At 44.7% G+C, this 12,859-nt stretch overlaps 1 protein-coding gene across 15 annotated transcripts in view; it reads right to left on the reverse strand.

Annotated features, from left to right (window-relative positions):
- Window positions 1–3,487: 3,487 nt before the first annotated feature.
- Window positions 3,488–12,859, reverse strand: part of LOC111954548 (protein 4.1) — a 115,643-nt gene continuing 106,271 nt past the window's right edge. For 8 of the 15 annotated variants that reach the window (XM_023974358.2, XM_023974355.2, XM_023974357.2 and 5 more), the window contains 8 exons: window positions 12,400–12,558; window positions 10,689–10,751; window positions 9,263–9,931; window positions 8,040–8,168; window positions 7,849–7,947; window positions 7,078–7,158; window positions 6,234–6,349; window positions 3,488–4,574 (listed from right to left, as the gene is read on the reverse strand). In XM_023974358.2, the coding sequence (XP_023830126.1) occupies window positions 6,242–6,349; window positions 7,078–7,158; window positions 7,849–7,947; window positions 8,040–8,168; window positions 9,263–9,931; window positions 10,689–10,751; window positions 12,400–12,558 (1,308 nt within the window). In that variant the 3' untranslated portion in view covers window positions 3,488–4,574; window positions 6,234–6,241. Of the gene's footprint in view, window positions 4,575–4,858; window positions 4,986–6,233; window positions 6,350–7,077; window positions 7,159–7,848; window positions 7,948–8,039; window positions 8,169–9,262; window positions 9,932–10,688; window positions 10,752–12,399; window positions 12,559–12,859 lie in introns of all 15 variants that reach the window. The other 7 variants (XR_011474346.1, XM_023974359.2, XM_023974360.2 and 4 more) reach the window with 7 other exon arrangements.

Here is a 12,859-nt window from a genome sequence, read left to right on the forward strand (position 1 = left end):
CAGTTTTCCACATTGCATTTTGGCCCCAAAAATATTGGGATCCGAATATTGGGGAGCGACTAAGACAACCTGGTCCAATCTGGGTCAAGGCAAAACCAGTTGAGAACCTCTGGTTTAGATCATAGATTCATCCTAATTACATGTTAGGAAATAAGTCCTCCTTTCAAAATAGTTGTTTCTGGCACTGCATTTCTATAGAGCCTCATGGAGGCCTATAAGACTATTCATATAAAAGCAGCACACCCTGGCCCTACACTGTCAAAACCCAGCCTAAACCTATGACTGCCCCACGAACCAGAGCGCATGATACCCATTCAAAACTCCAGTTAGTGTGCTAGCTGTGGAAATGTCAGTCATGACTAATTCCTGTGAAGTAGTATGGCTGAGTAGCCAGAGTAAGAGACATGCGGCCCGATGGAAGAGAGTTATACCAGCTGATTCCATTATGAGAGAGGGCTCAACTCATCCAGACAGTGACACTGTGCACATGGAGTTTGATCACACATACAGTTCTCTCTGTCTGGAACTGAGCTTGACAGAGCTGTGGGGTTTGTGCTGTCTAAAGTCAAGCTGGAGGTGTATTCTCTTAGGATGATATAGCAAGACCTAGGACCCATAGAAAAGCCACCCACAACGCTGAATGCCATTGAATATTATCCCTCTGTATCCAATAATAAGCACAGTGATTGTATGTTAAGCACATCCTCTCTCCGGAGAACATGAGAGCAAGTGAGACAGAGAAAATTCCTTAAAGCTAGAATCCTTCATTTAAAAAATAAAGGAGCCACTCTGTTTTGGGAAAAAAGCTGAGAGATGGGTCCGGAGGAATGTAGCCACACTCAAATTCATAGACAGAGCAATGGATGCAAGGACTAACCATCCATGATATCAAAATGGATTTTATCTTTAGTTGCTACAGAAATCCCCAAGAAACCATGATGCCTGGCAGGTCTTTGTTGCCAAAATAAGCTAATGATCAAATGGGAGGAGACATTCTAATTAATTTATCATGATGGTTGGAAGTCAAAATTAGCGGTCAAAGTGTGTCCCGCAATCTGATAGCTGAGTGGTGACGATTGTTGCTAGGGTCGAGGGATTAATTACACAAAGCAGATCAAAGATTCATCTGATGGATTTCTCACTCTATGCAAATGAACAAGAAACCACAAAAACAAGAGAGCCTCAGAAATGGCCTGATATGCAGATGATTGAGAAAGGCTTTTTAATCGCAGTATCCCCAAAGGCTCATTTGAATAACTGGATAAGTAAATAACCAAACGGCAAAGAATTGAACATTACTAGGCCAGATGAAGCAGTATAACATTCTTCCTACACAGAACAGTTGGTTGTAATCTTGATCCCCTTATTGAAAATGAAATGCAATCCCTGTGGGGGGGGGGGAGTAAATTGGGTTCAGAATTGCTCATTAAGTGTTGTAAATCCTTCCTCTAATCATATCAGGCAGAGGCTTTCTATCTTTAGTGTTCAGGGAACATTCTCTCATGTTTATTCAAGAAACACACTGCATATTGACAGAATTCGATAGCCGAACTTAAGTTCAGACGCAGCGGAGAATAAAGCCCGTTTCTCGAAGCAAACAGTGCTTATCGTGCCAATAATGAAAGTTAGGGAACATCACCTGTTTATAATAAGTCATAATCATTTTAAATCCTATATATGAGCAATTGGAAATAGCTTGGGGATTTGGAAGACAAACAGCAGTGATCTGTTTTCAATTCTGATTTAAATTGTATTCTGAATAAGTAACTGTTTGGGAGAAGTATAGAGACTTCCACAACACATTCAGAGCTCAGTATAATAGCAAAGTCAATCTATTTCTATCACATGTACTACAACTAAACAAACCAATCAATAGACATTCACAGATAATCTCTGTTCGGCCAATTACATTCTCTCAAATATCCAGTTTACATCAACAGACCAGACGTGTCCATCAAACCCTTCATACTTTCTCAGAGAAATTATAATTATCCAAAGTGGAGACTTGTGTATGACATCATAGCAGGATAACAGGAGTTAACGTCTGGATTGGCCACCCAGCACATTGGCTGGGTAAACTATTAACCAGGCAGTAGTAAATCTTAGTAATCACTGGGTTGTTTAAACAGAACAAAGTCCAAATCACAAGTGGTATTTCTACAGCAGCGTGCCACAGGGCCAAAGGCCTGTCTCACCCTCACCAGTTACCACCATCAGTATGTCTAGCTTGGTGTTTGTCAGAGGTTCTCTGGGAGGTCCCTGGATGGCTGCTGTGGGTTGGGGTCTTCCTGCCTGTCATTCTGCTGCTGATACAGATCATTGTTTACCTGAACTGGAAGCTGAAGGTACTTATTAAACTGCACTCTGCTCGGTCTGTAATAATAGTTAACAAATGAGTGATTTTGGATAATGTCAGTGATCTAGAAATAGACAATTACATGATATAAAGTCAGTCAATATCTGTAACATCTTACTTGTAGCATATTGTTACTGGACAACCAGCCTGTGTAAACCTGGTATGATTTGACTTGCTGCATATTACTGAATTACAGCTGCATTAGCATAGAAACAGTTCTACTTTTCAAACATACAAAAACACCATCATTTTGAGAACTTTTCCCATCTGAGAGAACTAAGTCTTTGGAAAGCGGCTTAGTGTGGAGCTGGCCTTAAAGGCTCAGTCATCTGTCGATACTTTCTCCACTTCATTATTGATGGTATTACTGATGGAGCTCTGCCTCTCAGCAGGGCTCAGACCTCACAGCTTTCAAACATTGCTGGCTGCAGACAGAGGATGTGACCACACACACACACACACTCTTTCCTTTATAATCAGTAGAGGCAGAGTTGTCTTCAGCACCTTACCCCAGGGACATGGCCTCCAGCCTGAGCTACACAACCACATCACCCAGGCAGAGACGACAGGCTGGGGGGATGATGTACACCTGAGAAAGGGAACTGTGGATGGCCCCATACTGGATATTGCCCTGCTGGGTACAGTACAGCGCTCTGAGAACTCACAGGACATGCAGGCACAATAGTGTCACAGGGAGAGCACAGGGGATGGAGATGCTGAATACAATTACTATCCACCGCCAGATCATGGATAAAACACCAGCTAAGACAGAGTGAAGCAACAACCTGCAAAGGATAATAATATGGAATTCCAAATCACTGTTTACAAACTGTTGGAATGCAGAGACAATGCGCATATTTTATTACTAAAATCATTGTTTATTGTACCATCAGTATTCAATTATTTCTAAGAATTGTTCAAGTTCTTTTCGGACTATTGCCTATGGTTGATAGGTCACAGAACCCAGAGGTCCACAATGAGCTTCTGTAAAAAGATCTGAGCCTTCTCTAAAGCAATGAAAACTTTTCTGAGGATGGTCTGTTTTTTTGTGGTTCAACAGGAAGAAAGCAAGAAGTCAAAGATGTTTGGCTGCTGAAGGGTGTTGTGTAAAAAGGAACCAAAGTCATCCAATTAGAGAATAACAAATGTTTATTTCAGTGTTACACAGAGGGGTAGGTGGCTGTGGTGGAGAGGGGGAAAACAATTTAAGCTGCTGAAAATCTGAGATGATCTGCTATACACATGGTCCAAAGAGCTAATTGATGCCGTCATTGGGTTTGGTGGGGTTGGTCAGACTGCAGAGAGCACTAGGCATGAGGCAGCAATCTCTTTTATCTACAGGAAAATATTAAAATGGTGGCAATTGTTGTTTCTTTTAGCGGTCAAAAAACCTCTGAAATATATTAAAAATATTTAAAAAGGGGCAAACACACCTCATCAACATCTACAGTAAATCAGCTTACAGATAAATACAAAAAAGTTTAAGACAAAAAACTGTTCTACAAATATATTTATGATTAATGATGCCAGAAAGTCACAGAAAACAAAAAGTTCCAAGCTTTTTATTTTTGACAGTTTTTTTTTTCTGAGGGAGGTATTGGAAAAGCACCTGCACTTTAATGGAATGCTTCAGTTTTGACTGCATAGAGAAGAACATGTGTTGGCACTATATTGCAATGTACAAAATGACACAGTGCGTCACCCTTTGCTGGTCCCTTGGAAACTCACCCAATTAAATTAATTTGCTGTTCTCCCCCCCCCCCCCCCAAAAAAAACTGATAAACATCTGGCTCTAAGACAACATGGAACAAGACTAGGTCCAGAGCTAATATATCCACCTAGTCTTACTTCCTGTCCTCATACAGATCCAGGAAGCTGGATATTGAAATGTACTTTCTCATAACACCACTGTCTGTACATACTAGGAATGTGAATACTACTCAACAATAAAAATGACCACTTGATATATCCTATCTGGTTTTAATAATGATAGCCATTTTTTCTTCTTTTAGCAAAAAGCACCTAAGAATAAAAACACTACAAATGTTAGCTAAGTGGTTCTCTTCTGAGTCATAAAAAGGAAGGCGTGCGATGAAACACACAGGAGTTCAGCCTCTGGGTTGTCTTCACCTTGTCTTCTCACCAGGTTGACTCTCGGTTTGGGAGATGACAGGAGTTTCTCAAACATCCATGTATGAACTTCACAGGCTCTTCAGCTCTGAGAAAGACAAGGAGAGATGGATGAATATTCTATTCAAACTGAATGAGTCTACCACCAACTGGAGTAATTTAAAGCTGTGTCTAGAGCTCTATTTGATATAAACTAAAATAGCTTGGTATGGTAATGCCACTGCCTTGCACTGATTAACAGTGATTATACAGTTGATCATATCTACTATTTTCTAATTTAATTAGGAAGAATTCATCTGCTTCACTGAAAGTGGCCAAATCCTGAGCTTTAGTGCTAATACAGCATGAATTGGATTTTCATTAGATACTTGCCTACTGGGATTTAAAGCCACCATCTCCTTGGGGCTAACYCAAACCAGCTAGTACTCCATCGCCTGCTTCAAAGTCTTTTGATGAGAGAGGTATCTCTCACGTCATGCCAGGTAGGTAGAGAGGGAGACTACAGCGAGACAAAAGCACTTGATGATCTGACAACAGCTGCCGCAGCATTCTCACAGACGGTTACACATGCTGCTTCACCAATCAAAGTGTTACTCTATTCTCAGCAACCACCGCAGTCTTGCTCATTTCCCCCCAATTCAGCAGAACTGGAGAGGCATGACAGAACTAACACTTGAGCTGGGCTGGCTGGGGCTCTATATCTGGGCCACCTCTGAAGTGGAAATAAATGTACTACTTTTATCAGTCCACTTTCCTGTTGGCAGTTCTTGCGTTGCTGAAGCGCAGAGCAGGCTCCGCATGGAGATGGATTGTAAACCAAAGCTTTACTGTCATGTAAACAAATCGCTGTGCATCGGACAACTGGCATGATGGGCTGTCTGAACTTGCCAAACGACCCGTGGATATACCGCTATATGGACAGGGTGGAGGCAGAGCAATGAGCTAGTTTATACAGAGTAATACCAAAGTAATGAAGGCATATGATCCACCCAGCACCCATGGATCCACTGTCCCAATCAATTGGCTCAGAGCCTCTGCTTTGCTGTGGGTACATGTTATCCTATTGTATGGACCCACTTCTGACTCATATTTGATGAGCCATAGATACTGCTTTGTGACTGAAATAATTGAGGTGTTTTCAAAACAATTCTCTGGGCTTGATCCAAGCTTCTTGAGACCTCAATGGATTATAATGGTTTCATGTCCAATGGTTGACAAAGTCGAGTGACTGATGAAAGAACTATTRTAAAGGGCTTTCAAGCTAACAACCTACAGGGAATATTTGTTTTCTCCTCCCTTACACCAATTAATTAGCATAGTCATTAATCTGCTGTTCCAATGTGTATGAAGTGTCATCTGTCTGGTGGAGTGTGGTGCCACAGTCTGCCCGCACTGTGCATGTTAGAATATAGACAGTGCTGTCACAAGGTTAGCGAAGCAAGTAAAACAAAAATATTTTGCTCAGACAAAATGATACATCTGCAGATGTTTGGTTTTCTGACATTTTGTATGAATTGTGACATTTCATCCCAAAATAGCTCAGTCATAAATGCAGACAGAGCAACCGGGGAGTTAACAGAGGGGATGAAGAACTCAAAGACAAGGAGACAGACAGTTCCACCCTGTGGGGGACTTATTTCCAGCTGATGTGCTGTCTGTTTGGGCTAGTAGGGCTACTGTAGAGTCAGAGCAGAGGGACGCCTCCCTTACTCTATACCCCTCTAATCACCACAGCCTTGGGCCTTACCTGGCGCCTCAGTCCTCGCCCTCATCGGCCAGCTCTGTCTCTTTGTGGACCACCACCCGGGTCACTGACATGTCAGGGTGCTGCTCTTTGGCTTCCTTTATAGCCTGGGCCAAGGCCTATCCGGGGTGGCAACACGCCCCAGCAACAACACACCCAAAAGGAAAGGGAGACGATGGCATTAACGGAAATAATGGAGCACAAAGGAACAGAAAACAAACAAAATGGAGGCACTATGGACACAGATTAGAAAAGTAGTGGTGGCAACAACAACAAAAAATCTGCAAAACATCAACTGAGAGGACAAAGGATGGGAGGGGTTGAGGAGGATATGGAAAGCATGACTTGGTAGTCTGCCCATGCTTGTCCCTTTGGGGTTTGGGGTGAAATTCTACTGTGGAAACATATGTTGCTGTAAATATTTGTCCGTTCTACAGGGACTTCTGTATGGAGTGTATCAGTCTGCTGTACTCTTTAGTTTAATGTCCAGAGAACAGAACAAATCAGAAGCGCTCTCATACGGAGGGAGGTAAAAGACTAACTCTTGACACTATAAATCAGAGTGCTGGGTCTTATAACAGGAATCGATGCATCTCTTTCAGCTGAGACATTCACTACACAATATGAGCGAGCTATTGATTGCAGTTGGTAGTATGGCATATGATAGATAAATATGACAGATTCTAATTTAATTTCCATATTAATTATAAATGTTCACTAAATGGACAAAAGTGACAAATGTATTAGGCCGACAACTTCCATTCAGTAGTACAAGCTGCTGTGGTGTACTGTGTAACTGGTTCCCACCAGAGGGCGTGTCTGATTGGTGTGACTGACTGACCCTCACCTGATCGTGGTCGATGTCTGAGTCTCCGGTGATGACAATGCGCTTCTCGATCCTGGTTTCTGAGAGACCGCCTTTTAATGTCTGCAAACAGCCAGATGTTCAGGATAAGTGCACAGACATATTGTACTAGTAAAACAACAAATCCATTAGGAGGCTTAAATTATGCACTGAGCTGAATTTCATCAAATTCAAATCTTGGAAGTATCTCCTTGTGGACATGTGTGCTCCCAGGGAGGAGGATTTAAAGAGAAAACATCCCCAGCTATGTGTATAAATGAGTTTGGTGCCGCAAGCAAGAGAGCAAAGGAAAACCAGAGTTCTTCAGCMGTCTGCTAGCAACACTGTCCAGCAGTGCAGCTGCTGTCAGATGTCTGCTTAAGCCAGGCGTTTGGCATCTAGGAGTCGGCATCAAGTCACAACAGAGGAATGATGCCTGGGCTGGGTAGGTGCCAGTCACAGCCCCAAGCATCGACACTACAGAGCAGGCTGCTCTTCATTTGCACACAGATTACACTGAATAATGCTGCCAGATGGGATTCCAGTCCTCCCTGCAACAGTTTTCATACCATGGTGTTTACACAATGGACCAGGGAGAGCTGGGCCGTTACCATGGTGATGATGTGGCTTGGAGGTTACCACACACGTTGCCATGGTGAAGTGTGCCATTGCCATGGTGAAGTATGTAGTAATCGTGATGACGTGTGTGGTTAACTTTGTGGTGTGTTTGGYCGTGTGGTTACCATGGTGATGTGTGTGGTTACATGTAGTTACCTTGGTGATGTGTGTGGTGGTGGTGGTGCACAGCGACTCAGAGGTAATGGTTTGGGCGGTCATGAGAATGCCTGGTTCACCGTCTCCACTGCCGTCCAGCTGGAGAACAAACATTGCCAGGTTGAGCATTATATTACCCGACTGAACACTAGCTATATAGAGGTGGTGGTCTATCTAAAGAGTGGTCTTACCTGTGCAGCCTCGTAAGTGATGGTCTTTGTCTCTGTGTGCACGATGGGAACCTCCTTAGTGGTAATCTCAGTCTTCTGGGCCGCAAACGTGTCTGAGATGGTCACCATCTCGGTCTTCACCACAGGTGGCTTGGGGGCAGGGAGGGAGAGAGTCAGGACAGACACACACACACCATGCTGGTCCACTTCACTATGCAAATACCACATGCAAAGGCAAGGCAAAAACAGCACAACCGCTAAAGTAGAAGGAACAGAACTCATGCACGTTACAAAAACTCACAGAACTATAAACTACAATCTCTTCGGCGTAACCATGCAACCAAGCGCATGCCAGCTAAGTTACCAACTGAAAATGCAAAAAAGGCAAATAATATACATAGGTTTTTGTAATTGTTATGTAAGTGCACAATGCATTTTTGCTTTGATCTTTGCCACAGGCTACCAACAGCTTGACACAGACATGCATTGACATTCCCAGAAATTTACGTTGTGACATTTAAGTGGTTGGGAGGACGAGTCCTTGAAGACAGTCACGTTGGTGACTAAACCCAATTAATGCCAACGACCAAGCAATAACGCATCTCACCCAAGCACTTACAGATAAAGACCCTATACAGGGGAGGAAACACACTCCACATGCTGTAACACACACACATGCAGTGCACAACAGCACCTCCATTCCCATGCAATTCTCAGCTCCATTTCTGCCAGTGCGTTCAAACACAGGGCCCAGGGGCGACCAATACAGTGCTCACAGTATGTATAATGTATGAAGGGACACAGTACGCTTAGTCAAAATAAAACCCTAACAGAAACGTGCTGCACTGAGGTGGTAATGRTTACAGTGAAGGAGTCTGGGGGGGTGCAGATTGACAGAGGGCAGCACTTTGGCACAGATCCACAATGGCTGGTGCTGCTGCTGGGGGATATTAGCCATTATTTCTTACGATTATCACTTATCAACATTCAACTTGCTTCGAAACATAGCCCAAGCGACCGCTGTGCAGGTGAAAGGCCTTCAGATAGCTGCCCATTGCTATGACGCTCAGGTGCTAAGCGAGAGAAGCACGGACAGACAGTAGAGAAGCAGCAGGTAGGTGTGTAGGTACAGTAGGTAGCTAGGTATGTAGTAGGTAGGTAGGAGGGGAGGTGGGTGGTGGTGAAGGTCAGAAGTGTGCATGGCTCAGTACTACACAGCTCTGAGGCAGCAGCCATTCATTTACCTCAGAGCAACAAATAACCCGAGGAATGCGCTCCGTCTCAGCGTGAGACGCGTCCCCGTTGACTCTGGGCTCCTCCTCCTCTTCTTCTTCTTCTTCCACAGCCACCAGGCCAGGCTGGTCCTCAGCATGCCCGTTAGGGGCCTCGTCGAGGGTAACCAGGATGTCCTCGGTGCTCTCCTCTGCCACAAGGGCCGTCTCTGGCTCTGCCATAGGGGTTTCTTCCACTACTGCAGGGGAAGGCATGGCCTCTACCTCAACCTCTGGGAGTGGTTCGGGATCTGCGACTTGCTCTGGTTCTTCATGGTCTACCGCTTCCTCCTCCTCAGGCTCTTCTTTGATCTTGTCCACTGAGGCGCTGACAGTGACCTGGGGGTGGTACTCCCCTGCCTCCTCCTCGCTCTCACTGTGGCTGTCCGAGGACACGCTCACAGGCCTCTTCTGCTCCTCATTAACTTCCTCCTTCACCTCCATCACTTCCTCCATCACTTCCTCTTTGGGCTTCTCGACCTCTGTCTCCACGGCGACAGGGGTGACCACCACCTCGGGGGTGGTGATGACGACGGAGCCTTTGGGTGCCACCCTGATCTCCTCGACGACTACTGTCTCTTCTATCTCAACCTCTGCTGCCTGCAACGTTGTCTTGTCTGATTTCTGTTTGTCATCTGAACTCTAAACCAGAGAACAAAAACAAACGGAATAGAGAGAAAAAAACAAACGTAAAAGATGACCACACAACCTAACAAAGGACAACACCAACTAAAAAAATACAACGCAACAAACATAAGGAGGGATGGAAATGGCAACAGATGAACAGCCAGCGTAATGGCAACCAGCAAACAGAGATATGGATGGATGGAAGAAGAGATGTCTGGAATAAAACAACTGACCTGGAACAGGTGGAACAATGGAAACAATGGAATGGAAACAATGGAACCCTGACCTGTTCACCAGACGTGCTACCTGTCCCAGACCTGCTGTTTTCAACTCTAGAGACCGCAGGAGCGGTAGAGATACTGTTAATGATCGGCTATGAAAAGCCAACTGACATTTACTCCTGAGGTGCTGCACCCTCGACAACTACTGTGATTATTATTATTTGACCATGCTGGTCATTTATGAACATTTGAACATCTTGGCCATGTTCTGTTATAATCTCCACCTGGCACAGCCAGAAGAGGACTGGCCACCCCTCATAGCCTGGTTCCTCTAGGTTTCGGCCTTTCTAGGGAGTTTCTCCTAGCCACCGTGATTCCACACCTGCATTGCTTGCTGTTTGGGGTTTTAGGCTGGGTTTCTGTACAGCACTTTGAGATATCAGCTGATGTACGAAGGGCTATATAAATACATTTGATTTTGATGAGCTGGCAGTTAAGAATATGTGTGGGGGAGAGAAAGCAGAAGGTGGGTGTGTTAGATGGGGGACCACCTTAGAGACCGTGTCCACTGTGAGGTCAGGGAGAGGCTCCTGGGTTGTGGGTGGGGGGCTCCTCTGTGGAACAAAGGCAACGGTCACTCACACATCAGCATTGCATCAGGAATCACTAGGGTTAGTTACCATAGCACTGTACAGGTTCCCCTCTGAGCGGGTTAGGAGGGAGAGACTCTGCCATGCACAAACATGACCATCACATTACCCATCTGTAAGGGAACTTTTAACAGTTCTATATAAAAACATAGTGTAGTAACACTCAGAGCACTTGAAGAAGTCAGAACACATACATTCAGAACAAGAAGAGGCGAATGACAGAAGAGAATGAAATGTCAAGAAAATATTCAAGTTTATGGCCAGCCTTGTTTGCGCTCTTACAGCTTGTGTACAAAATTAGTATGTCATCTGCAAATAATTATATTTGCATCATATTGTGCATTGCCAAGATAATGACACATCTTGTCACAATGTGTATACACTGTAAATTCAGCCATTACTTTGATTGTGTGTGGTGGTCTGGACTGGTCATGAACTTGCTACGGCAGCAGAGAGAAGGAACAATGGACAATACATTAGTTGCATGGTTTTATTTGATCTGTACTGAGGAGCACCTGGGCAGTGAGTGGAGCTGAGGCCATTGGGCTAGAGAATACAGCGCCAGCGCCCTCTGCTGCTCTCTTAATGGTGCTACAGCCAGGGTCAACCAGACCAGACTCACAAGCAAATTTACAACAAAAAAATTGAGGTAATTTCCTCTAAGCTGTACACGGGTTAGAGAATGACAAAGCAAAGAGGTCAGAGTTAGATGCTGGACAAACACATTTATGGAGAGAAGACGAGTTGTAACTTTCCCAAGCTAATCCACACAGTTCAAAAAACACAACAGAAGACATAGAAGTGCCCTTAAAACTTTAGTGGCTAAGGGTGGCAGATTGACATCAGAGAAACTGGAGAGGGGAAAGCTGGAAAAGGTGCCACAGTAGAAGCGTTCAGCTGTGAAACAAAGAGGGAGACAGGGATAATAGAGGTTTGTGTTCTAGGAATGAGGCAGCACATCTGTAACAAAGACATGCCAAACACACTGTTTATCACACAGGTCCAGGACGTGGCCCAAGGCCTGTTTGTGAACACTATCACCTGCTTGTTGGGTGTAGACACAGCGTGACAAGAGGCATGCAGTACACCACGCAACACAGTCAAACACAGGGTGGGAAAATCACAAGAGACACAAAGTAGGAAATCAACAGTGAGGCTTGTCCAGCTGAAAGGAGAAGCAGTTACACCGATGCACGTGAATGAAGCATACCGTTCTTAAATAATACAGCAGTGAAAATTAAAGCTCAGAAAGAAAGGAATTTTCAACAGTAGTGCAAATATATCCTTATGTTGAGTGTAACTTCAAAACATAAGAGGCTGAGAAAATTGTGAACACAGAAAATCAAGCGCAAAAGAACATCGGTTGGTGCAGTGTGGCATGTGTAGCTACAAAAAAAGTGTTAGTGGAATTAGGAACACAGAGAGAAGGAGAAGAGGTGATACTTCTATATCCTACTGTCACATCAATCAAACAGTCAGAACCAGGGAACAGAGGTTGGAGCCAGGGCCTCCCTGCAGACTAGAGACAGATCAGAGAGAGGTGGAAACAGGGAGGAGAGTAGAGGACATGCAGGCAGGCTGGTGGGACAGGAGGACACAACTGGACACGTACCCCTTGGGCCTGCAGACGCAAGCTGGTAGCCGGGCTGGCAGTGAGGCGCTTTTCCCATTGACTGGGACGCGTCTCAGGGGTGGCCTCCATAAAACTGCGCTTTAACTCGCTAGTGCTAGCCTGATGTTTCAAAACATCCTCCTGAGTCTTATCCAGGTCCTAGCAGTGTCAGGAGGATGCCACACACAGCCATGGTGGGGGAGAGGAGAGGGCAACGTGGTGATGGGGGAACAACGGACAACAGGTACATTAGTCTGTAAACCATGATAGTAACAGGATGGATGCCAAGCCTCACTGACTGCCCATTTATGGTTAGTTTTAGTGTGTGTATGGGTGAACCGTTTTAGACCTAGCGCAGAGTAAAGAGTGCATTTCCTAAGGAGCCACCAGGAGGCGATATCACTCCACAGAATGTACAGGGTATTATTGGGCACTACCTATTTCAAATGGTCACGCACTG

The sequence above is a fragment of the Salvelinus sp. IW2-2015 genome, linkage group LG28 (genome assembly GCF_002910315.2).
Source record: "Salvelinus sp. IW2-2015 linkage group LG28, ASM291031v2, whole genome shotgun sequence".
In the NCBI taxonomy this organism is placed as follows: Eukaryota; Metazoa; Chordata; class Actinopteri; order Salmoniformes; family Salmonidae; genus Salvelinus; species Salvelinus sp. IW2-2015.